At 44.3% G+C, this 24,669-nt stretch overlaps 1 protein-coding gene across 1 annotated transcript in view; it reads right to left on the reverse strand.

The window, feature by feature from the left end:
- Positions 1 to 24,669, reverse strand: part of STAB1 (stabilin 1) — a 61,114-nt gene that overhangs the window by 28,981 nt on the left and 7,464 nt on the right. The window contains exons 3-26 of the mRNA XM_062008753.1: positions 24,347 to 24,483; positions 22,812 to 22,927; positions 22,002 to 22,087; positions 20,914 to 20,983; positions 19,942 to 20,037; positions 19,392 to 19,508; positions 18,492 to 18,688; positions 18,155 to 18,288; positions 16,510 to 16,637; positions 15,145 to 15,236; positions 13,397 to 13,519; positions 11,579 to 11,725; positions 9,621 to 9,683; positions 8,600 to 8,713; positions 8,169 to 8,222; positions 6,730 to 6,810; positions 6,278 to 6,436; positions 5,435 to 5,497; positions 3,984 to 4,085; positions 3,048 to 3,134; positions 2,571 to 2,682; positions 1,877 to 2,060; positions 1,532 to 1,625; positions 461 to 619 (exon numbers count right to left, since the gene is read on the reverse strand). Of these exons, the coding sequence (XP_061864737.1) occupies positions 461 to 619; positions 1,532 to 1,625; positions 1,877 to 2,060; positions 2,571 to 2,682; positions 3,048 to 3,134; positions 3,984 to 4,085; positions 5,435 to 5,497; positions 6,278 to 6,436; positions 6,730 to 6,810; positions 8,169 to 8,222; positions 8,600 to 8,713; positions 9,621 to 9,683; positions 11,579 to 11,725; positions 13,397 to 13,519; positions 15,145 to 15,236; positions 16,510 to 16,637; positions 18,155 to 18,288; positions 18,492 to 18,688; positions 19,392 to 19,508; positions 19,942 to 20,037; positions 20,914 to 20,983; positions 22,002 to 22,087; positions 22,812 to 22,927; positions 24,347 to 24,483 (2,715 nt within the window). The remainder of the gene's footprint in view (positions 1 to 460; positions 620 to 1,531; positions 1,626 to 1,876; positions 2,061 to 2,570; positions 2,683 to 3,047; positions 3,135 to 3,983; positions 4,086 to 5,434; positions 5,498 to 6,277; positions 6,437 to 6,729; positions 6,811 to 8,168; positions 8,223 to 8,599; positions 8,714 to 9,620; positions 9,684 to 11,578; positions 11,726 to 13,396; positions 13,520 to 15,144; positions 15,237 to 16,509; positions 16,638 to 18,154; positions 18,289 to 18,491; positions 18,689 to 19,391; positions 19,509 to 19,941; positions 20,038 to 20,913; positions 20,984 to 22,001; positions 22,088 to 22,811; positions 22,928 to 24,346; positions 24,484 to 24,669) is intronic.

Here is a 24,669-nt window from a genome sequence, read left to right on the forward strand (position 1 = left end):
TCCCCTTGCTCAGTGAGGAGAAGCACCTTGAGAAGCAGCACTCTGAGAAGCCACCTCTCCTGCATGCCTTTCTTCTGTATCAAGGTGTTCAGCTCCCACGGTCCACACACTATCTGAACAGCTGCACTTGCTTTTCTGTATATTTCAGCATCACCCAGAGACAATGCTGTGATCTGGGAACAAGGGGGACACAGTAAGTGATGCCTTATATCAAGCTGTATCATGGAGTGTAGTCTCTTCCCTTTGCTGTATAAAAGTTTCAGAGTAGGGCAGCAGCCTCAAACATATGAGTGCACCTCACCACATCTGAGCACGCTGTGTGACTTTTAGCTGCAGCCAGTGCATCTGGCAGCAGACAAGCAGACTTTATTGCTGAGCAGTCCAATTTCTACCTCTGGCAATCCAAGACCATCTCAAGAAATGTAAAGCCCCCCATCAGGCTGCTAAGCACTGGTCATACCTGGCCAGGGCCGATGTAAAGGCAGTTGGCATTGTTGTGGCACTGGCCCCTGCTCTCCAGCATGCAGTTGTCTATGGCCACACAGATCTTCCCATCCCCAGTCCAGCCCGTGTGGCACTGGCAGCTGGCAGTGCCGGGTCCTGTACTGGTGCACAGTGCCTTCAGGAGAAGGGAGAGAAAAAGACTTATACTCAGCAGAAGAAGGGAGGGAGTGCAGTGCAAATGCAGCAACAAAGCTCCTTCATCAGACCGTGGGAATTCCTCAATGACCAACGTGGAATCCAGCACTGGGGGTGAGGGGCAGAAACATCTTCTTCAGAAAAGTCAGAGACAACTTCATAACAAAGTGATTCTGGAAACATTATGTGTTTTCAGAAAGGCAGACATATATGCTTAGGGTGGCTCATAACTTCCAGAACATGCCCTACCATCCTTTAAAGCTCTTCCATTCCAGAAGAAATATTCCCTGAGGAGGAGGAGCCCAATGTCCTGCCCAGACATGCAGGATGGAATCAATGACGTAGAGCAGATCTCTCTCAGGAAAGAGCTACTTTGTACCCAGTAGCATCTTATTTCTTTCTAGTGGCCCAATATGTTCCTCTCACTGAGGAATCTAAATTACCATGAGGTCTGACCATTTGGCAGTCATTTCCATCATAAAGCACCACAGTTCTTTACTAAGGATAACAGTGTAGTGTTGATGGTTACTAGAAACGAGTTGGAGCTCACAGTTAAGCTATAGCCTGAATGAAGCAACAGAAAAACTAACACATACTAGAAGAGCTTGAGGGGAAAGTCAATACAAACCAAAACTATCTCTACAGCTGATCTCCAAGCTGCCAAAACATCTGGTGCAAACCAGCCAAACTCTCTTTGGGGTGTTGAATTTTGTCACCAACCCAAGTGACTGACATCCTTATGACGACTGTGTCAAGGTACTTGTTATTCCATCCCATCTTACTGATAGGGCAAATGAGCACACAGAATCTGTAACAGTCTCAGGAGCCCTGGCCCCCTGCTCTGACTGATAGGAACTGCTTCTCCATGCTTTGACAGCCTGACCTCACTTACATTCTGTGAACAGCCTCCTCGTTCTGGCTGACTGCACAGGTCGATGGGCTGGCAGGAAAACCCATCACCTTCATACCCATCCATGCAGATGCACCTTAAAAGTATAAGCACAAGAGAAACAAGGATAGAGCAGCCCCTTCTGAAAGTCAGCAGAGAGCAAAAAGGCAGTTTGAGCCTCTCAAAGCAAGCAAGAACCTCAAGTTTGATTTCTAGCAGGTTGGCTATGTTACTCAAACGATCCTGTGCAACAAGCACACATCCATAGCCAGTGACAGTGCAATCAGCCTCACAGTCCCTGTGTGCCTGTACGATGCCCACATGAATGTGCACATGAAGAAGACTGACCTTGCTGTGTCATTGAGGCTGCAGACAGCGTTCTGGTGGCAGTACTGGGACAGCCCGCTCGGGCCACAGTTCTTGGATGTCTTGTCACAGAATTTCCCAGTATAGCCTTCCTTGCAGGACCAGGACTGACACACACCGCCACTGCCAGGCCTGTTGTCACAGATGCCATGGACACAGCCACAATCTGTCAGGTACATGGAGTAACATCAGTACAAAAAGCCCAGAATCCACAACAGAGATGGTATTTTGTAGATTCCCAGCTGTCCTTCACAACCTCTTGTGACACCAAATGTACAACCCATGTGTAACTGACAGAAGGACATCTGCTGAGAGACACTCAGCAGAACTTGAAACCTGTCTGGGGAACAGATCCTGTGACCTCTTGGGTCTATGTTTTTCATAGGTTGTAAGGACAGGCCTAAATTTAGGCTATCAAGCTCAAGTCCTTATTCTTTTCTAGCAGGAGAGATGTAATCAAAGCCCCACACCTAAATTTGGCTGGTGTTTCCAAGACCCCCATCACCACTGTCATACGAGCCATGTTTTGTTCAGTGTTGTTTGAAGAGACACCCATGATGACATTGCTGTCACTTATTTCATGACCTTGGTCTGGCCAGAAAGGAATCCAGGATACATGAGCCTACACTATGCCCTTGCTCTACATTTTCCTCTAGTCTCTGTCAGAATGACCAACCTTCGTCACAGTTCTCGCCGTGCTTGTTTGGGTCTGAACAGATGTGGCAGGCTATGCCTTTGAAACCTTCGAAGCAGTGACAGCTGCCATTCCCTTGGATGCCATCACTGCACTGGAAAGAAAACAAGAAGAAAAGAGAAGTGATTGAAACTCTGGGGACCAGGAAAAAGTCAAAGTGCTGATGTCTGTCAAAAGCACTTTGGTACTTGCAGTAAAAAATAGGACTTTCGAGAGTGATGGTGGTAATACCAAATCTCATGCAGGCAGAGCTGTCCCCAAGAGCCATGACTTGAGTCACATTAGTGCTCAAGAGACAAAACCCACTGAACAAGTACCATTCTCTGTGGATCTTCTGCTGCCATCACCATGGGCTTAGCCCTGGAGCACAAACTCTGAAATGTACTTATCTACAACTCCACTCTCTAACCACACTGTCTCAGCTGCTCATTGCCACACAGCAGGAACTTTCATACTTACATTTCCCTGGCCATAGCATGGACTGGAAAATCCCCCTGGGCACGGCATGCAATCTGGACCAAAAAATCCTTTGCAGCATCCAGGTTTCTGAAACAAAAGCAAAATTGGTGAGGTATGATGAGACTTAACAAGAATTGCCTGGAGTCATCCTGCCCTCAAAACTCTGAAATGCTGGTCCTCCTCTCTGCCATGGACTGAAATGGACTGTCCCATTTGCCATCTGTGTTTCAAGGAGCTCTTGCACTGTGAGATGCTATTTCTTTAACAGTGCTGGCCCACTCATTTTCCAACTTTATCCTTGCTTTGGAGGGATGGAGCAGTCCTGGAGCACAGCCCTTGTCACCACTGACATGGAAGAACAATCACAAGATAAGCTATCAGCAGTATTTAATGAGACACCCACAAACCATTCCACATAGTTGGCACAGTGTGAGAGCTCAGGAGCTGCAGACAAGCATGAGGTCCATCAACTCACAAGGAGTGACTTTCCCGAGCCATCTGACAATGTTTCATAAACAGGATGCAATCACTTCACAGCTTACAGCACTTTCCCTGTGCTCAGCTTCCTTTGGGAGAAATGCTAAAAGCAGGGCACCCTGAGAAAACAGGCCACAGCTAAATGCACCATTTGTCTCTTGGCTTCCTCCAGCTTGGCTGCTTGCAACTGGCATGCTGTGTTTTATTTTGTTGTACTTAGGTGTACCTGAGCTGCTTTCTACCCTTTGCAGCAGGTTGGTACTCTGCTCTGTTTGCCAAAGAAAAAGCAGGTAGCTAGTTCATGTGATGGTCCTAGGGACAGCCTTTTGCATGGGATTTCTTTTCTTTTGCTCCCATCCAGCCCTCTCTCAGCTCAAGGAGTCAGAGCTCCTCTTGAGCAATGAGGAAGAGTAAAACTGAGCTCCTTTCAAAGGGAATGTGGTGTCCCATCCCACTCACCATGATGGTTTGGTTGCAGTACCTGGCGCACCCCTTCTTTGGGACATTCAGGCCTTGTGGGTCATGGATGTAGACACATTCTTTTGGCAAGAGAGTTGATTCCTGTATAAACAAATCAAGTCATCAGCACTGTAACCTTTCCCTCTGCTCTTTTTGCTGCAGAAAGCAACTGTGCCTATCTCTGAGCTGAGGAAGTTCGCAGAGGAGCCAAGGTGAACGAGATAGTGTTATGGCCTGTCTGGCACGAATGAAGGCACATGGCAGCTTCCTCTTGCTCCCAGCAGTCCCCAAGTCTGAGCCAAGCTGTTGCTCTTTTGTTCTAATAATAGTGTCTATGATAAGGGAGAGAGTAAGAGGAAGGGGGGAGGGTGGGGAGAGAGCAGGAGGAAGGAAGGGAGAGGAGACAAGGGGTTGAAAAAGGCACGGGGGGTGGGGGGGAAACAGAGGGTAAAAAAGAGGGGAGAAAAGAGAAAGGAGAGGAAGGAAAGGAGGGAGGGAGAGTAGGGCAGAGGGGAGTAATGAGAGTGTGAGGGAGGAAAGGAAGGAAAAAGAAGGAGGGAGGTGAGATGGAGAGAGTGAGAGAGAGAGAGGAAGGTACTGCCAATAAATTTTGAACAATGCTCAGTGACCTGTCATGGAGTTAGACTTAGGCAGAATTGGCCCACGGATGATTGTGGCTTCATCTGCCTTAATCAGAGAGGAAGATGAGCAATTAGCGATTTTGCAGAGCTCTGCTTTAGACATTCATGCTGAGACTGCATTAGCAAGTTCTCCTGAAGGTCATCTCTCAGAAGATACCCAAGAAACAGCAAGCAGTGGTGAACACCTCTCTGGCTTTCACAAACAACACCTTGGGCCTAGCCTTCACATGGGAATTTCCTGGAATTGGTTCTGCTAAACTCAGCATGGGATAACTCAAACACTAGCACCCAGCCTCCTCTTCCTTACTCCACCCTCATCAAGTTCTGCTCATCTCTAAATCAACAGGGAGCACAGGCCAAGAACAAATTGTTTCCCATCCTCTGCAGTGCAGAAAGCTTGTTCTCTGGCCATGGTATAGGCAGTGTTAGTACTGGATGGTACCAGTGGGACCAGGCTTGGTCCTGGCAGGCTGGAGGAGCTGGTAGACTGAGCACGTGAGCAGGAAAGCTCTCCCTGAGGCAGTGCAGAAGTGCTGAAGGCTGCAAGTCTACAGTTTCATTTAGCCCAGACTGCCTCACAGCTCTCCATTGATTCAGCAAACAGACTTCAGAATAAGAAATAGCACAGGGCAGTTAGTGGGTGATGGTCTGAGATCAAAGAGCAGGGATATGTGGGGCCTGTCTACTGCTTGCATTTCCTGCTCTCTATTTGTTTGAAAGTGGCTTGGGCTAGAAGCTCAATCAGTGTGTCTGCATGTCATCATGCAAAGAAGAAATTACTGAAACAACCAAATAACCACAAATATGTACCATTTCTCTGCTGCCAGGTGGGCAAACACTGTTGTTGAGAGTCTCACAATCCACACAAGAGCCCTGTAAAGAAAACAAGAGGGGAAAATGTGACCTTCTCCAAGGAACTCATTCCCCATGCCAAGAATGCTACAGAGCTACTGCTCCCAGTACATATCCAAAACATCACAACATGCATCAGAAACATTCCTAGGAGGGAACTTCCACACTCTGAAACAGGGTAAGTTTATCACTTCAATAAATTGACTCCTTGTCTCAAGGAGATGCTTGTATCTGACTGCAAGATGGAGTCTGTCTCCACCCTGTGAATCTACCAGGCACTAGACACACAGCTATGCTGGAAGACACTTCAGGCACCCATGCAGCAAGCTTCACTAAACTGGCAAGTTGTGTGGAACCTCTGGCCACTTGCCTATTCAGAGCCTCTTGTTCTCTCTTCAGTAACCTACTAATGACCCAACTAGGGAGCAGGCACCTAAAATAAGGTGTACAAAACTGTTCAGGGGAGAATATTGCACAGCATTTGTGGTTCTTGCTACTGAACATCTGCTTCCTCTCCAGATCACAGAAGAAAGCACTGACAGCATCTATGGTGTGAAGGAGGTCACACACAGCCTTATGAAAAGGCAAATGCACTTCTAAACCAAAGACAGGATGGGTGCAAGGAAAGAAATGGTGCCAGCAGAAATACTGATGGTGCTGATGCTGCCTAAGTTCACATCAGAAGACTTCTTGGACAGAACACATTTCCCAAATGCAACTTACACAGTCTGTTTCTGTCCCTGCAGACAAGTGTGGGGACTATAGCAATTGCCAGCATGAGAATGAGAGAAGCTGACTTACCGTCACAATTTCATGTTGCTCTTCATTGCATCTGTGAGGCAAAATGGGAATTATTGAAGGAGGGATGAAGATGCCATCCACAGTATGAATAATACCATTTGAAGCCACAATGTCTCGCATCTTTAAGGGGATCCCTGATTCATCCATCAGAATTCTTCCCTGATACAGAAACACAAGTCACTTATCTGCATTTTAGCTCATTAGACTGTATCAACTACAGAAGACCAATGCAGGAAACAGATGGTACACTACATAAGTGCAAACATACAGATGGTTAAGTCTCTTTGTAGAGCTTGGATAAGAAGCAAATTAATTCACTGATCTCATTTAAGTCTGTTTTTCTAAGCAGAGGAGAAAGCAGAGATGGGCTGAAACCACACTGTTCAGAACCACATCCAGACTTTTTCCTAGCACAGGAGGATTTGCCCCAAAGAGTTTAGATTCATACTTACATCTGCATTGATACTGATGGTAAGTATCTGGTTAGCCATAGTAACAATGCGTGGCATCATCATCAGCTTCTCTACAGTCACCTGAAGTAAAACACGAGAGGGACAGTAGGTTCATTTCAGTACAGCTTACACAGTCCTTCCATGATTCCTGTCACTTCAAAAACCTTCCAAAAGGGACCTGATTTTAACATTTATATCTCATGAAATACCTTAAACACAAGGAATGGGCCAGAGGGAGATCCAGGACTTTGTGTGAATTGTTTGCAGTACCACAAACACCGCGGTGTCCGTGGCAGCAGCCTGGGTGTTCATTCCTTGTGTAACAGTCCAACACAGCTGAGATCAGGTCTCCCTAGCTAAGTAGGGTCAGACTAATAAGGAGATTTTCCAGGATATATTCAATAAACAATGAAATTTCAGCCAGAAGCATAATAGAGAACATACTTTGACTTAATTAATAACCCTATTCCTAAAGACAGAACAAAGGTAAACTGCAGCTACTGCAGTGAGGAAATTCAGCACTTGAAAAGTTCTGGGAACCAAGACAATTGTCACTTTTGTGTCCAATGGGTTCTTAAACAGTAGCTCAGCTTGTCACCATGTTGTTATTCATCAAGCAAAACTACACTTTACTGTTTTCTCAAAGCACTGCTCATTTTCTCTACAAGAATTAGGAACATTACAAGAACTGGCATTTGTTTCTAAGTAAAGAATGGCAATAATATTATCTCTTACCAAAGATTATGGCATTGCATCATAATGCTTGAGGATTCCTTTCCTCCACAGGCTTTGTGTCTAACTTTAAACATTTGGCTATTCTAATATATAATGGAAAATGTCTTGTCAATGCACTGTGTTGACTTTATTTACCCTGCCATGACATATACAGCACTGAGGGTGCAGGACCTGGCAGTACTGCCTCAGATCACAGGCTCACTTGCACTAGTTCCCCATCTCTAATTTCAGCCACCAGTGGAGCCCAAGGAGAGAGGAAAAGCAGCAGGTAGTTTGGTCCAATTCTTCACTTGGCTCTAATTTTTGTGTTACTGCTATTAGTGTTTTAGGAAAACTGTAGGCTGGAGAGTTCATAATTAAGGCACACTCCTAATTAATAGTTTAGCACATTAAAGTGATCACAAGAGAGCATTTGCCTGCAGCAAATTCTGCCAGACAGCAGTTTCACTGTAAAGGCCAGCCACCTGAGAAGCACCATCCCTCCCAGCAAACTCAGTTTAGTGGTGGAAGATCACAAGCTGTCTCTTTTGGCAACCACTTTCACAATAAGTATTTTGCCCCATCAGATCCTGAATCCTCCAGGGAAAGCCCAAGAAGTAGCAGCTGAAGTCACCAACACTCTGATATCTGTGCTAAACAACACGGCTGATAACATGCTGCCCTGAGGAACCTCAGTTCTGTGGAATTAGAGCTGCCTGCCTTACCGCTGCTGAAGTGTAGATGTGATGTTTGACAAGTTCCTGAAGCTTATTTATGCCCTAAGGAAAGAAAAGAACATAAAAATCAGACACTCTTTCAGTGCTCATGAGTAAGAGGAAGCAACTACACTTTCTTTTAACCAATGACTGACAATGGCAATGTACCCTGGAAAATTGGTTCTTTCATTTGCCCATGCCCAAAGCCAGAGTAAGGAAAGAAAACCAAACATCAGGTTTAAACAATCTGGGCAACCATATTTCTCATTGTAGGTTCCATCAGCATTCACCTCTCTCCCAAAGCCTTACAGAGATATGGTTTAGCCATCTCCAGGAAGAACAGCTTTCAGCAGTGATCAGATACCTTGCACAAACCATTCCAGCACAGCCTAGTGCAACACAGTTAGCTCAGGATGGCTTAAAACACTGTGAGCTCTTACCTCTGTGAAAAGATAAATGAGCCTTCCATCTCTCAACTTATCCACACCATCATTGCTGGGTACAAATACAGTAAAAGGGCCTGGGCCATCCAGGATTGCAGGCAGGCCACAGTTCTGTGAAAGCAGTAAAAGATTTCATCATGGTTCTATCATGAGTTAGCCAGGGCAGTCTGTCAGGAACGGAAAGGAAACTCGAAGCAAGCCACTAGAGGCAGAGCTATTGAAAAGCAAACATATGCAAGAGGAAACTGGACACCAAGGATAAGTATGTAATATAACAAAGGCCTAAATGACACAAAAATGTAGCTTGGACAATGAAGCCACTGTTGCAAATGCAGCTAATGTGAACAAGGGAGTACTGGGATAATGCTCCCTGCATTCTTTAAACACACAAGTACACAAACAGGGACTAAATCTGTCTATTTTCTCCTGAAGAGAAGAAAAAGACAGTCAAGTCTATAATCACAATTGCAGTTAGTGAATTTTGTAAACCACTAAAAGCCACAGATGGACAGGCCAAGGTTGTTGTAAGCAATGCCAGAGCAGTTCCAGATGAGACTGATGGAGGTAAAAGGAAAATCAATCTGTCCCTAGCGAAAGTACTAACTAGCTGACTCCTGGGCAGTAGCCTTGAGTGTTTATAACCTGAGGACTGCTTTTATACCTCAAAAAAAACCAGGTAGCTACAATCTGGCTTGGCATAAGCAGTTATGAGACCTTCCCTCTTTGTCCTGACAGTAGTCAGGAGCTAAACACGCTTTGGAGAACAAACTCTCCAGAGGAAGCAGAGGTGTGGACTTGTGCCAGATTCTGTATTGATATAAAAACTCCAACCTTTTCCATTACTTTTGCTTATGTAAAATCCACAAAATAGGAAATGACACAGGAGAAAAGCATCCAGAAAGAAAGTTTAACCACTGAGGTGTATTTAAATGTTATTGAAAATTCCCACAAAGCCAAGAGCAGGCTTTGTACCAGCAGCAGTGCCACACCTTCCCAGGCCAGACACAAGCATGCTTACCTCCAGTATCGTTTCAAATCTACTGAAGATCTCATTTGAAGCAAGGATCTCACCAATGGTTTTCTACAAGAAGACAGAGGAAAAAAAATGGCTGAGGCTGAAGCGAGGTCTGGGCACATACTGGAATGGCCTTGATGAGTCTGTTTGTGGTTTGCATGTGAAGATCTACAGGTGACCATCATCCTCAAAGTCTTCAAACTCTCTGTAGTGGCCAGTTGACCAAGGAAGGACTGAGCCTGCAATAACTTAGGCACAAACTCACAACAAATCAGATTTTCCAAGGTAACCTGCACTCGTTTTCCTGCTCCCATCTGCAGATTACAATAAATGAAGATGTAATTGCTATCATTATAAGTAGAGACACCATTTCCAGCGGTACACAAATCAGTTCTGGGCTGGTAGGCAGAGCTACTCTGTCATCTCAAGCTTCCCTGTGCTTTGAGGGCAAGAGTTCACTCTGCCACCTGAAAACGAGCACCAGTGCTGAGAAAATACAATAGGTATGCATATTCCTGAAACCACAGAGGAAACAGATGCCTTCTTTTCTACCACATTGCTCGTGAAGACAAGGGTAACAGGAGGAATGTCCCTTCAGGTGTCAAAACTTGTGAAGAGACTTGCCTGATCTTTATTTGCAAGAATCTGCATGGGGTTTTGACTGAAAGTGCTTCCTGCAGAACACACAGAGGCATAGAACACGATTTCCAAGGGACATGGGTACAAAGGGATTTGATACCAAAAATGGGTGATGTGGTCATCAGCCTTCATTGCAAAGCCAACATCACAAGGGAAGGAAATGTCTGAAAGAGTCCAGGGAAAGACAAGCTCTACAGGGAGCACTCTCACTGTCCTGCCATCCCAGAGTAGCTGCAAACCCTTCCCTGCAGGTGCCTGAGCTCACAAACACTGAGGTCCAGCTTCCTCTCTGGACCTCAGACACTCCTTTTTGGAAAACATCCTCATGAAGGCCATAAGACTGGGACCACCTTAAGTGACAGCAGACAAACATCAGTGATGGGCACAATCAAACCCATGTGGACACCCAGAAGTTGTACAATTGACATGCACTTCAGCTGAAGAGCTACTGACACTCAACACAACACTCCAGCTGCTATTTAAACACACAAAATACAACCACAATATTATGCAGTCTGACTGGTTTATACATTAAATACAACAGTAAAGAAAGTGCTACCAAAATCCTACCAAATCCAAGTGCTTGTGGGATTCTATGAGTAGTTTTTTTGCAAGGAGGTAACAAGAGCTGCTTTCTGCATATAGAAACAATATAACAGCTGTTATAAACAGCTCGGGCAGAGCAATGTAATAGCTATAGCAAAAACTCCTTCCAGGAAACAGGGAAATGTGTTTAGCAGAACTTGAACCTGAAAGCCCTGCCTGATGTCTTAAATTCAAGATGTCTTCAAAGTGCAAAAGTGTAATGATTATTTGTCCTCATTTTAGAATCACAGGATCATAGATTAAAAACATCCTCAATGTTTTTCATGCAGAACTGAGTCTGCAGTTATAATTTCAAACTGCAGTACTGACTGATTGAAGAAAATCTGAATTTCACTTCCATGTGAAAAATGCTTCTTCAGTATTCCTCCTGTAAGATGTGTTTTCTGTCAGATACAACTGAAATAGAGCTCGTTTCTTGTGAAGGGAGTGATCTTGCTCATGAAAGGAGAGCTCTCTACTCATCCAGGCTCTGTAAAAGCATCATTGTGAGGTCTGTAGCTGGCTTACACAGCACCATTAGCTACTTGTAATGCTATTCTGACATAATAGTGTCCAACAGGCCTTGTCACCAGCTGCAAACAAAATAAACAGCCTTTTGCCTTTTAAACAAACCCCAGTCACTGATTTGGAAGATTAATGATGAAAATAGATTTCTTTTTTTTGAACTGTTCATACTGCTGTCCCCTAAAGCAGAAGAAATACAGCTGCCTGTGTACCTGTGTGTTTCTGAGGTTGTCAGAGCTGGGTTTCTTCCTCAGGGTGTTAATGATGTGTATGATGCCATTGGTTGCTGGCAGGTTGTAAAGCAGAACATCGTACTGTTCCCCCGGCAGGTCTTGGTATCGAAACGTTTTGATGTTTGCCTGGATAACAACCAAAGGTTATTTCCTTGTGGTCTATCTGTGCTATGATGATAATCTATAAAACCTTTTTCCCCTCCAGTGCTCTCTGCCTATGGGTCAGCAAGGTGGTGGCACAGAGTTATTCTGTAAAAAGTAAATTGAAAGGGTGTAAAACAAACATCTCACCTCTACTGGAGCCTGGGCAATATTTTGTTAAGTCTTATTACAGAAAGAAGACCTAACCTGGGACAATCAGCTCTAGAATTAAGTTTGAGTGTGAATGATGCTTGATCCTAGCTCTGGATCACAAAAGAGTACACTGACCATCAAGTAGCTGCAGGATCAGTTTTCCAAGTACAAGCAGAGAGGCGTGGTGCTCCCTGGGTATGGGAGGACAGAACTTGGAGGCAATCCTGGAACTACAGCTTTGATTGCAACTTTTATTGGCTCATAACACCAGTCTTTGTAACAAAGACAAAAGTCAGGGTCACTAAACTATAAATTGTATATCTAGTCCTTCATAGAATCATAGAAAGGAGGGGTTGGAAGGGACCTTTAGAGATCATCCAGTCCAACCCCCCTGCAGAAGCAGGGTCACCTAGATCAGGTCGTATAGGAACATGTCCAGGCGGGTCTTGAAGACCTCCAAGGAAGGAGCCTCCACAACCCCTCTGGGCAGCCTGTGCCAGGGCTCCCTCACCCTCACAGTGAAATATACAACCATGCACTAGTGTACAGAGGGTTCCAAGGCTAACCTACAAACTGAGCATCAAGGTATTGCTGTGGCAGCCATAATCCAAGTTCAGGCAACCACAGCTTCCAGGTGCTTTTCATTTCACCACATGTATTTCTTTAATTGCTCTTCCCTGCCCTGAACAGTTCACATCACTGAGGATTCTGGCTGAAACAAAGGAAGGGGAGGGCAGACTTCCCACATCAAAAGACTGAGTAAACAAACAGGAAAGAAATTTAAAAGGAGCATTGACAAGCTCAGTTCGGATTCCCGGCTCCAAATAGTGCTTTGTCCTTTTGATGCATGCAGGGTGCATGCATTATGACCTAGACCTCAAGGCCAAGGCTGGATCCTCAGAGAGGAAACATAAGGCTCCCCCTTGGCCAGCTGTGAGCATGCATGCAGGAAAAGTGCAGGATGGAGAGAGAACAGTGGATGCTGGAAAATATGAGTCAATTGGTAAAAGGGAAAAGCACCTTCCATATCAGAAAATAATGATGAAAAACTCTTTGCCAGGACAACTAAGAAAAGGAAAATAGAAAGAGGGGAAACAGGAAGAGAAAATATTCAGCATGTGACTGTGTCCAAGCACGAGAAGCACTCAGTCTGAAAAGAGACTTTCCTGCCTCTTCCATGTTATCCACATGGATATTGTAGCTGCCAGTGGTATAGAGGAAAGGCCTCTTCTCCAAAATACATACGCAGACCAAGGAAAAAACATTCACAAGTCAGATTCTGGCTAATTGGTTTTCTGCCAGACAGCAGAAGTGGTTACTTGGGGTGTCTGGTGTTAAATCACCTTGCCTTGGACTTCCAAAGGAGCTTGTTCTGCTCACAGGCAGGTTGATTAGAGAAAAATGTTTTCTGGTTATGAAAGTGCACCAAGGAAACTATGCTCAAGCACCAGTCTGTCCTACATGAAGCAGTGCTCCAGGACTTCAGTTCAGGAGATCCTTTACCTGGCTACTGAACGTTAGCTCATGTCCTGACAAGGTCCACAGAGTCTTGGCTTTTAGTATGTCTTCTATCAAATGCAGACCAGGAACAATGTGCATCCTGCACAGCTGCTCAGCGATGGTATCCTTTGGGGAATAAAGACCACAGAAAGAGACAAATGACATGTCTTTTCAAAAGCTCATTTACTGAAGAAGCCATAACATTACCTTTCTCCCACAGCTAACACAACAGCTAACACAAACAGAAAATCCCATAGCATACAAGAATGAGCTTCCCTCTTCATTTCGGTATCCTGGAGTAGCACTGCAGCAAATCTTTTGTGTTTGTGTACACAGACAACATGGGGACACTGATTAACCTGCAGGTGACTTTAGAAAAATCCCCTAGGCAGAAGTCTATTGGACTTGGACAATTTAAAAACTATCCTTGTATACTTGAGATGACAGAACTTGCTGAAGCTCCCCATACAATATCTTTGTTTATGTTGGACCATGGAGGGGGTCTAAGCTGCTGAATTTACACTTGGTTTCTTCCTTTCTTTTCTGGGCTTTCCATCACTGGTGTTTTTTTAAGACAGTCCTCTGTCAATGCTGATTTATGTGCAGCTGACTCTTGTGGGAACAGGTAGACTAGTCAACTCAGGAGCCTTTCCTGAAGTATTTTCTACAAATCCTATGTGACCTGATCTAGGTGAACCTGCTTCTGCAGGGGGATTGGACTAGATGATCTGTAAAGATCCCTTCCAACCCTACCATTCTATGACTGTATGAATCCAGAAGTTACCATGATGACCTCGGCACAGGGTTTGACTTGTGTTAGTGGAAACCTTTACTCTCAACAAGGTAGTTGGAGACAGCTAAAATGTCCCTGCCATTTTTGGGTTAGGAGCTGCTCCCTCCACTCTATGTGAGTTACTGCTGCTGCATAGATATCTTTACTATCAAGCAAAGGAATGATATTTTTGGAAATGTAATGTTCAAATGGGGTTAGTCTGTCTGGATCACCTTTAAGACATTTACCTTCTCATACCTACGTGCTAGCTGCAAGCTGAAAAGCAACAGGCACCTTGCCTAGCATACAATTAAAATCCCTACTGCATGACCTGCATTTGTAGCTCAAGTGTGCTGACTTTTACCTCTGTCCTGAGAAAATGGCTTATATACCTTCTCATCCTAATGATGGATAGCCTGGTTGTGGGCTTAACTGTGCAAAAACTACTGCAAATAAACACAATTGAATGAAATAAGAATATGACCTGCAGGACCAACTTGCTGAAGCCCAGAATTCTCAAACTCTTGCCCGAGCTCCCACAGCAGTTTTCTCCAGCCCTTGCTATCCCCATTAATAAAATGAGCTCTTCTCAAGTAGCTGACATTATATCCACATACCATAGGCCTAAAATCCAATACCTGGATGCAAATCTTAGCCCCTTTTGAGAACCCCACCCTTAAGTAGTAAGATACACAGGAGGTTCAAGCTTTGCATGAAGAATGGCCAGAAAAATTACACATTAAAAACAAATTGCATCCATATTGAAGAAAGAGATAGAGGTTTTAAAAGCAATGCAAGGGATATGACATCCTCTGTAAGACTGCAGCTTAACCAGACAATGAAGAGTCTTCCCAAGACACTGCTTCTATAAATACTGCCTTCCAAAGTTCCTCTCTCATGTGCCAATCGGTACAGGCTGCAGAACTCGGGCAAGAAAGAATCCTGATAGCAAAGGTTTGATAAAACCAAGAAAACTTACATTAAACTCCATTCTGTCTTCAATCAGAGGAAGGTATGGTACAAAGACTGTGAAAGGTCCATATTTAGTCAGCAACACCGAGCAACCAGAAGCTGCAAAAAAGGTGGCAATGTGAAGTACTTAGCATTTGGTTTCACTCCAGCAATAATTATTCCTCTTAACAGCACCCTTGCATCCGTGCAGTTTTGGCCTGATACAAGTAACTAGTACTTGTTTACAAGCAACCAGAGGGAGTTTGCTATTGTTGTCACAGCCAGGCTTGTTTGCTATGAGTTTTAAGCACTTGCCCACAAGATTTCTGAAGAATTATTGGTGACTGTGGTCCACTTCCACTCACTGCTGGAATTGGCATTCATAATAACTTTGTTTCCTCATACTTAATACCTTATTCTTGGGCCAATTGTCCTCTATCTGCCCCTGGAAACAACTAATTTTGGGGTGTCATCAGGATTTATTGAGACTAGATACTTCTTGAGAAGCTGCTATGAACACACAGTTGTCAGCCTTCACTCAGTCATCAATGGCCCATCGACTAAATCCATGTCACAAAAGCCATTTGGTATTAAGTCCCACTGCACAGGAGTTAAGGAACCCAGAGATCTTCACACAGCTGCCCATAGACTAAATCATCATGGAAAATATATGCAGAAAATGAGTGTTAGCAACACTGATATGTAGCAGAGAGAGACCCAAAAGACTCTGCAGATGATGAGTTGAAGAAGGTATCCAACATAAATACACTTTAACATGATCTTTCCTTGGATTAGAGTGAGGCAAAAATTAACCTTTGCAGACATCACTCCCCACATTTGCAGTACGTGGGTTCTGAAAAGTTGTCTATGCTTTGGAAAGCTATTCCTTACTCAGAAAGACCATGGTGCATAGAATAAATAAAGCCCCTCCATCTCTGTAATGCCCATTCACACGTGCATGCTGATGAGGAGGCTGTTTAAGGGCTTATTCTAAGCAGAGGGCCCATGGCTCACAATCCTGAAGCATCACTGCCAGAAAACTCAGCAACAGCTGAAAGGTTGCAGAGCGTTCAACACAGATGCCACAGGTGGAGGAATGCTGATGGTTTGAATTACACCTCCAAGGCATGTTTTCCTCCTTCTGAAGATGTGGTACATCCTTCACCAGACTGTCAAATACCTAATACTCATCCAGAGTGCTCGCTGCAACAGCCTCTTCAGTTCACAATCCAGAACTGGTAATGCGAGCTCAGAGATGTGATGTGTTTAATTTTGCAGCCCATGGGCACACATTGCAAAATAAGATCTCTTATTGAAAGGTTTTCAGTCTGTTCTGACATCCTCTTGTCCCCACTTTTGTTCTATTCCCCAAACAAATTCAAAAGACATTTACCAAACATTTTCCTGGCGACGTTTAGTTTCTTGATAAATCTTCCTCGGGAATTATGCTCGTTTATCTCACTCAAGAGATCTCTATAGCAATTTCTCCCATCTCCAATCTCCCCTTCTTTACACACACAGCTAAGAGACAAGAATGAAACATAACAAACCGTTATCAAACAGTTCACAATGTAGTCAGCAAACGTGAGCAGAACAACACATCACTATCTACAACTGAAGACAAAGCCCAGCTTTAAAGTGTAGGGAAGAGATCAGTAACTTCTGCCTAAACTAAGTAAAAGTGATGCACACTTCAGGAGTGTAAGCAAATTTAGACCCACCCAAAGAGAACCAAGCTGCTTTCTTAGATACAGTCAACACAGGGACTGTCTGCTCTAGAGTTCAGGGTACAGATAGCCACAATATATTTAGCAACAGCTTTCTAACTAGATATTCAGTTAGTACCATTCATTAAAGCACCTGAAATTCTGAGGCAATGTGTAAAAACCTCAAGCTAAGTGCAAATCTCCCAAATAGCTCCTGTGTGACGCCTCAGCTTCAGTGAGGTGAGCTCAAGCACATCACTCAGCTACGCTTCATCCGAGGCTTAATGAGGGCCTCAGACAGGCTAATGACTTTTCCAGAAAAGCTTATCTACATGTGAAAATCTCCCTCCTGATTCACACGGACTGAGAGTCGTTACTCAGAGACTACGTAAGGTCACTGGCCGATAACCATGTTTTTTCCTGTTTGGGTTTTGTCCAAGGATCCTCTCTGCTCTTTCTGTTTCAGGGATGCAAAGGCATGCAACACAAGGGAGGAATTTGACATGACTCCAGCCTCAGAGGGCTGGATGCCAGCTGCTGGGGAACAGATATACTAAGGCAGGGACTGCACTGAACACCGTGTCCTGCACTTTGCTAGCACATCTTCAGAAAGGGAAGCTGCTGTGTTTCGGTTCTGGGTTGGAGCAGGTGGATGCTAATGGCTTTAGCAGCACTAGAGAAGGAAGGGTCAAGGAGATGGGACTGCTCTTTCCCTCCTCAGCCTCTCAGAGAAGTTGCACCTTTTCTTGTTAACACACAAAATCCTTGGTGAAGATTTATGTGGTGTTTGGGAGGCCATTATGCAAAAATGATCCTAGAACTGGCAACATTTCCCATCTCTGGGATATCAACTTAGAGGTGTTTTGCTCCAGAGGATTAAATAAAGTCTGCTGTTTCTTCCCTTCACTTTCTCCTTCCTTGTCAATCTGCATCTCTAATTCATTTCTTGCTTACAGGTCTCAGTGGGAGGAGAAACAAAGACAGTCCTCAGAATCAAATGTGGATAAATGTGAGCAAAAAAGTCACACATCTTCCTTTTATAACTGATAATACCCCACTACTACCAACCTGGGGAACTGTATCTCCAGTTCACATCACAGAAGAGACTGCTGCCCCAGATCTCAAGCATTTTGTGACCCACATGCCAAAATTTACAATGACTGATGCAAACTCTTTCAATGGACTTGTTGCAAATAGGTTCTCCTCAAAACGTGTCTTTGGCCTGTTCCCCTCAGTTAACGCTCAGTTTCATCAAAATCCAGCTCATCCAAGCTCAGTTTCCATTCTAGCTGCAGAATGAGCTTCCTTATAACAATCTTAAAACTGGCTTACCTAGGAGTCCCCTGGGAATTCATTGCACACGTGGCAGTCACGCCACAATAATAATGCGAGCAGCTGATGGGAAACACAGAGCACTCAGATGAAGGACTTCTCCTACTCATCCCAGGCTTGCAGACACAAGTTGTCTAGGAGAAGGCAACACAGTGATTACAGAGCTGCATTCACCATCTTTTACCCAATAAATTACCCTACACAAAAGAGCTCTGTGCAAAATCCAAGGTGAGGAGAGCAGATTTGACCAACAGAGCGGTGAGCTCTTTGGAAGAGCTTCTCACTCGGTCATTTTTCAGACCCTCACAGGTTGCTGATGTGCTGCTGCTGCCCTTACCTCTCCTGGATGTCTGTAAACACAAACTGTGGAGTTTTCTGGGCAGCCTCCATTGCTGTCAACACAAGGGTTTATGGGCTGGCAAATCTCCCCATCTCCTTGATATCCCTCTTTGCATGTACATTGATACTTTTGTGGCCCAAGAACCTTGCATACGGCGAAGACGGAGCACGGAGAAGAGGCACAGGAATCCTGAACTGCAATTAAAGAGATGAGAGGTAAAAGCTTATGTTTTTAAAACAGCACTTACTGTGGCACAGCAGAATGCAGAAAACCTGGAAAGAATAGAGTAGAAGGAATTTATACTATTAAACTTCTAACATTTCCCAGGAAAACAAAATCACTTCAGACTGCAGATGTTTGAGGTTTTTTGATCTGAGGGGTTCAGATGACAGGTTCTTCATGTTACTTCAGTGACAGAAGATGCTTGATTCTACTTCTGAATTTCCATCAAATCTGAGGATATATGAAACTGCAGTTTAGTTAGCAAAAACTGCAATAAGCCAGTGAAAACAGAACTATCCATAGCTAGCTAATCACATGCATCTTACTGCCTTTCTTTTAACAAAACCAACCCACAAACATTTATTTGAAATCAGTGAATAAATCCTCCAATTCTTTGCCTTACTATTTAATCTGGTACAGACTAATCAACATCCTCTTGTCATGGTAATTCAGTAGCTATAAGTGAGTGCAGAATGCAATTCTTTTCTTTCAGGATCAAGTGAGAGAAGAGATGAAAACTCAGATCTTAAGCTTAAAGAGATTCTCCCCAAAATAGTTCTTTAATCTCTGCAATGAAGTAGACATTGTATTCAGTCATCAAATTCATCTGGAGATACCAGTGCAGTCATTGTTTTCAAACAGGGGACCATTCAGGGTCATGGAGAAGTTTCTCACCTTGGCAAGTGCTCCCATTTTTCATGTAGCCCAGCTTGCAGTCACACATCGCTGTCCCATCCCTTATCACGCATTCGCTGTTGGCCTCACATGTGATGTCTTTGCAAAGGGGAAGTTCTAGAAGCACATAACAAAGAGAGTTTCCCTTTGAGCATGCAGGGCACTGATGGAAGATACAACTTACAGAATACCTTGTATACAAAGGCAAATGTGGTTTCCAGAGGCCCCTAAATTGGCACAAAAGCCAGGGGATGTAAGCAGTGTGAGCAGTCTAGGTAGTCAGGTCCCACAAGACTTGGAGAGTAAAAAGCATCTGTCTGGTTTCCAGAGAGAGAACAGAGGCACAAAGAGACAGTGGCTCTCAATCACTGTCACAGAGTGGGGAGCAGACCCCAGCTTCTCCCTCTGTCTAGGACTCCAGTGCTCAGATCATCTTAGCTCTGCATTCCCAAGCGATTCGTTATCCCTCCGCTCCTTTTGGGACACAAGCATCCAAGCCCATACCATAGTGTAGCTCTAGCAGCCTCTCTGCAGCTACCAGTGTATTTACCTTGGTCACACCTGGGGCCAGCGTAGCCTCCGTAGCACGTGCAGCTCCCATTCCCAGTGACACCGCTGTTGCATTCCCCGTGCACACAGTCACACACTGCAAGAGAAGTCCAGACAAACCTGATTCAGTGCAAGTGGCTCCAGGCATACACTGGCCAACTGCCCTGGGACTTGGCACTCTGATTTCTCACCAATAATCCACAGCAAAGGTATCTCCTTTTAAAAACCAGCCAAGCCAGTCAGAGCTTACACGGGGCAAATGGCACATCCTGGGCTCAGGAAGACAAACTAGTGCCCTATAAAAGCAGCCTTGAATGCAAGATCTAGACCAGCTTTTCAGGCAGACATTTTAACCTCCCATTCCTCTAAGACTCCTGCAGGCAATGTGGAAGGGGACAGTGTCATGAGAGCCTACCACATCTGTGATCCCACCATTGGTGTCATTGTGTGAGTTCAATCACTGTATCACACCTGTGTCACCTGTGTAGCTACAAGGGAACCAGGTGCTGGACAAAAAGGGGTCCTTTAACAGCCAGGCTGCTCTAGTCAGAAATTGCTTCTAAAAATGTGACAAGAAAAGCATCACTGTGTGTATTAATTTTGTAGAGAGGAAGAGACTGGCAAGTGGGGGCAGTTCTAGGAGTCTGGAAAACAATTGAGAAGTGAATGTGGGTCACTTTAGGGATGTAGTAACAGCCTGGTTAAGAGAGAGAGGAAATTGGGATAGCCATGGTAAGGGGAGACAGAGATTTACGAGGGGAAAAAAGTACTGATTTGAGTGAAAGACTGAGAATCATTTGCCTAATGAGACAGTGGAGGAGGACACAAAGACAAATGCTAAGACACTTGCTATAGAACACTGCCAGCTGGCATCCTCTCCTCCTCTCCAGCACCATTCCTCACTCAATTTCCCCCTCCTCCTTCCTTGCTCTGCTGTTTTCGTGGAGGTTTCACTTGAATTACTCATTCTTACCTGACTGACAGTCTGGGCCGAAACGATTTTCATCTCGACAATTCTGGCAGGCAAAACCACTGTATTGCTCCTAGAAGGGCCCCAAAATGTCCCACGTGTTATTGTTCTGTACCATTGCATTGTTCCACACATTGCTACACTTCTAAGTCTCTCCCCATTCCTGATTTTCTGTGACAGTTGAACCAATACACTGAAGAAAACCAATCTGTTCAGTGCTCTAGCAGTATTATCCAGCCCCTGTGGCAAAGATCACACAGAGGGCATGTGGAACACCAGCAGAACTCTGGAGGGTGTGGAAAAAACAATGTCCTGATCACAAACAGACAGGAATGTACCAGCTGGCTTCTCTCTCTGAAAAATGGAATTTGGATTCACTAATGCCAATGGGACTTTGGACATTGATTTTACAGGTCTTGGAGAACTTCAGGATGTAACTTTGAGTTACATCCAAAATCAAGAAGGGCTCAAGAGGTGGGATTTTAGCTCACAATGCCATTAATCGAGGATGCTGTGAAAACATTCAGCTTAGAAGAGAAAGTTTCAAGTCTGACACTGATCCTTTAAGCTAAAAGTTTTAGGAATACAGCTCTAGATGGTTCAAATGTGCAGGGACTGATTATGCTTATGTTGTACTTAGTCTGGAGTTGTAAAGAAAAAATGAACATGTCCTAAATCTCCTTCTGGTCTTTCCTTTTCCCAAGAGAGAAAGGATCTGCCTGCCAAGGCACAGGTCCCAGTTCCTTTGGAAAGTAGATCATCCAAGGCTGGAGAAGGTGCAGCTCATTAAGAGTCAAGTATCTCAGGGCTTCTTGCAGCCACAGGTAGACACTCATTATTTCAGATGATCAGAGGGTTAAATTTATGCCATTCTTTCTTCATTTCTCCCTAGAGATCCTTCCCAACTCCACACCCTCACCAACAGTGTCTTAGTGCTATTGCAGACCACACCAACCCTCTGATGCTGGATCAAAGAAGTTGCTAATGACCTTGCAGGCACAAGGGCAGCCTTCATCCAAAGCATCTGCACAGACACTACACAATGCCCTCTGACAAAAGCACATCACCCTCAGAGCCAATCATACACTGACCTTGCAGATGCAGGTCCCATTTTGCTGTATCCCATCCAAGCATGTCCCATGGCCATTGCAGGGATTTTGAGAGCCACCTGGACACTCTATCAGGCAAGAGAGATGACCAGACAAGATTAGATTGAACGACCAGTACTGTATCTCCATTTCCATCTCCTCTTCCCACAAGTGTTTCAGTTGTGCAAAAGAAAACAGGCTCAAACACTCAAACAATCTCCCATTTTCTGCAGGGCTGGAGAGTATCTTTCTATTTCCAGCAATCAGTCAATTATATGATGAACATTTAGCTTAGTAGGTCTTGCTTTCGGATTTTTGAGACAAAACAAATTTCCATTACCTGGCATAAACCTGAGTGGGAGTTTTGGGATGATTATTTTCACCTTGGGTAGGAATTGCTAAGTATTTTCTGTGTCTGAATGGCTGACTAACTCCACACTCTACAGGAGCACACGTGGCACACACACTGCAGACTAGAGGGACATCAGAAAGAAATATCTTCCTCTTCCTTTGGAAACTTTCTTAAAGAGGAACAAAAACATCCCTTTCCAAAAGCTTATTTTTAAAGAGGAGACAAAAGGAAGTTCCACCAAAGGAGGTTATGTGTTAAATGTAAGAGGATACTGCTCATCTGAAGCAAAGAGATTCCTTCCTTGTTACATTCTGAACCTCCCAGACAGATAATGGGGATCTTGGGAGTGTTCAAGGAATAATGAAAATGAATCACCTCAATGCATATTTAATGCCTCCTGTTAAAATTGGTTTGACTTATTCAACAGCTAGAGAGTATCATAAAAATGATGAAACACTTACCATAGCACTCTGTACCCCAGAATCCTGGACAGCACTTTTTCTCCTCAATTTCCTTCTGACACACGTGACGGCAGCCTGGCAAGGAAAGGGTGTTTTCTCCTAACTTGACAGTGTATCTTAAAAAGAACAACCCAAGATTCACAGTTACAACACAAACACACCACAGGCCCTTTGGAGGGTTTCTAAGCAATCCCATTGCAGTGTACTGAGCTGTCTTCTCTAAAGGTGCCCATTGATTTGAGCCTCAAAGGTTGCTTACAGGCAATCTGCCAGGGACTGGAGGTGAGACAGGACCTTGGGCAATCTGAGGATATCAGGACACAGACCTTGTGCTGGAGGGTTAGGCAGCATAGAAATAAAGTTAGGCTTTGCAGGGTGACTCAGCAGTTGACTTCACACTTAAAATAACCTTGAAAGAATAAAATCTCCTTGCAGGATTTATTCCTTTTTGTCTTGCACTCAAGACTCCAGCTTGGGATGCTGGAAATTTGGATTTAATAGCTGTGTTATCAACAGATCTGCTATTCAATCTCAGACAAACCCCTTAAATCCCCTAAAGAAGCATATTCTTTTCAATCCTTCAGCTATCAGCCCTACACACAGGGTAAGTCCTGGTGGCAGCGTCTCTTGTTCTGCCCATATGCAGTACAGAACTGCTCCTGGGTCTGCCCAACAACCACCACAGGAGCAGACAACACTCAGGAAAGCTGCATACACTCACATTATTCTTACACTTCATTTTATTTTTGGCACAACATCCTTCCCAAAGGAACTTGGAAACTGCCTCAATAGCACTGCCACTTTGGCTTCAGCCTGACTCCTGCGTGTGCCCCTGCAGAAACTGCTACAAGCTGCAAAACCGCTACAGTTATTTTTAAAGCATTTTGACAGAACAGTGGATCACAGCAAACAGTAGACAATGGAGCTATACACTGTTAACATTCACTGCTGAATAGCTATGCAAACAATCATCTATAGTGTTTCATTTTTAAAACCCCTTCCTGTTCAGCTCAGTTTGCCTTCGCTCTTTTCCTATTAGAGCCAAGCTCAACAGAGTAAAAGCAAGGAACACACAGAAGAAGCAATTGCCATAAAGTGAACAAGGAAGGTAAAAAGTTCAAAGGATTATTGCTGGAAGCTGGGAGGATGTACAAGGGGAATTATCATTATATTATTTTCCTAATAATCCACTGTGGAATTCTGGATGTGAAATAGGTTTCTGTGCTAGACAGACCTCTGTTAAGTTGCTACAGCAGGATTAGCAAGCTCAGGTCATTCAGGGCAAGACAGAAGTAACTGTCATGTAATTTGTTCTGTGTGTATAGAACCTTTTGCCCAGAAAAAAAACATTCTGGGATTTGCAAAGAAAGAAAAGTAACAATTACAAGGGCCATAAATCCACTTTTATGCATCTGAAATCAAAATTCCTTGTATCTTTAGAGCTCAAAACCCACATGTGTGTTCTCCTGAGGGCATACACACTACTCCCTGCACAGCAGGGCTGCACCAAAACATGGTTAGGAAATAGGCCTTACCTGCAGTCCCTCACTCCTAATCCTTGGGTGGTCTTTAACCAGCCTCTTGGACACGACATTTTAGATACCACAGCACAAGGACTGCACTCTGTATTCGAGGTAAACTTTGTCTTGATATTGCATTGCATGGATTTCAACTGAAAAAGAAAAACCAGAATGGAAATGAGTCCAAAACTGAATTCCTACCCTAACCACTCCTGTTGCCAACTTTAACATCTTTATCAATGTTGCACCAGCCTTTAGATACCACCAGGGAGGGCAGTGACCAATGCAGCTGCTGGGAGGTCCATCACATACTCGTATGGGCTACACCATCGTGTGCT

The sequence above is a fragment of the Colius striatus genome, chromosome 15 (genome assembly GCF_028858725.1).
Source record: "Colius striatus isolate bColStr4 chromosome 15, bColStr4.1.hap1, whole genome shotgun sequence".
Lineage (NCBI taxonomy): Eukaryota > Metazoa > Chordata > Aves > Coliiformes > Coliidae > Colius > Colius striatus.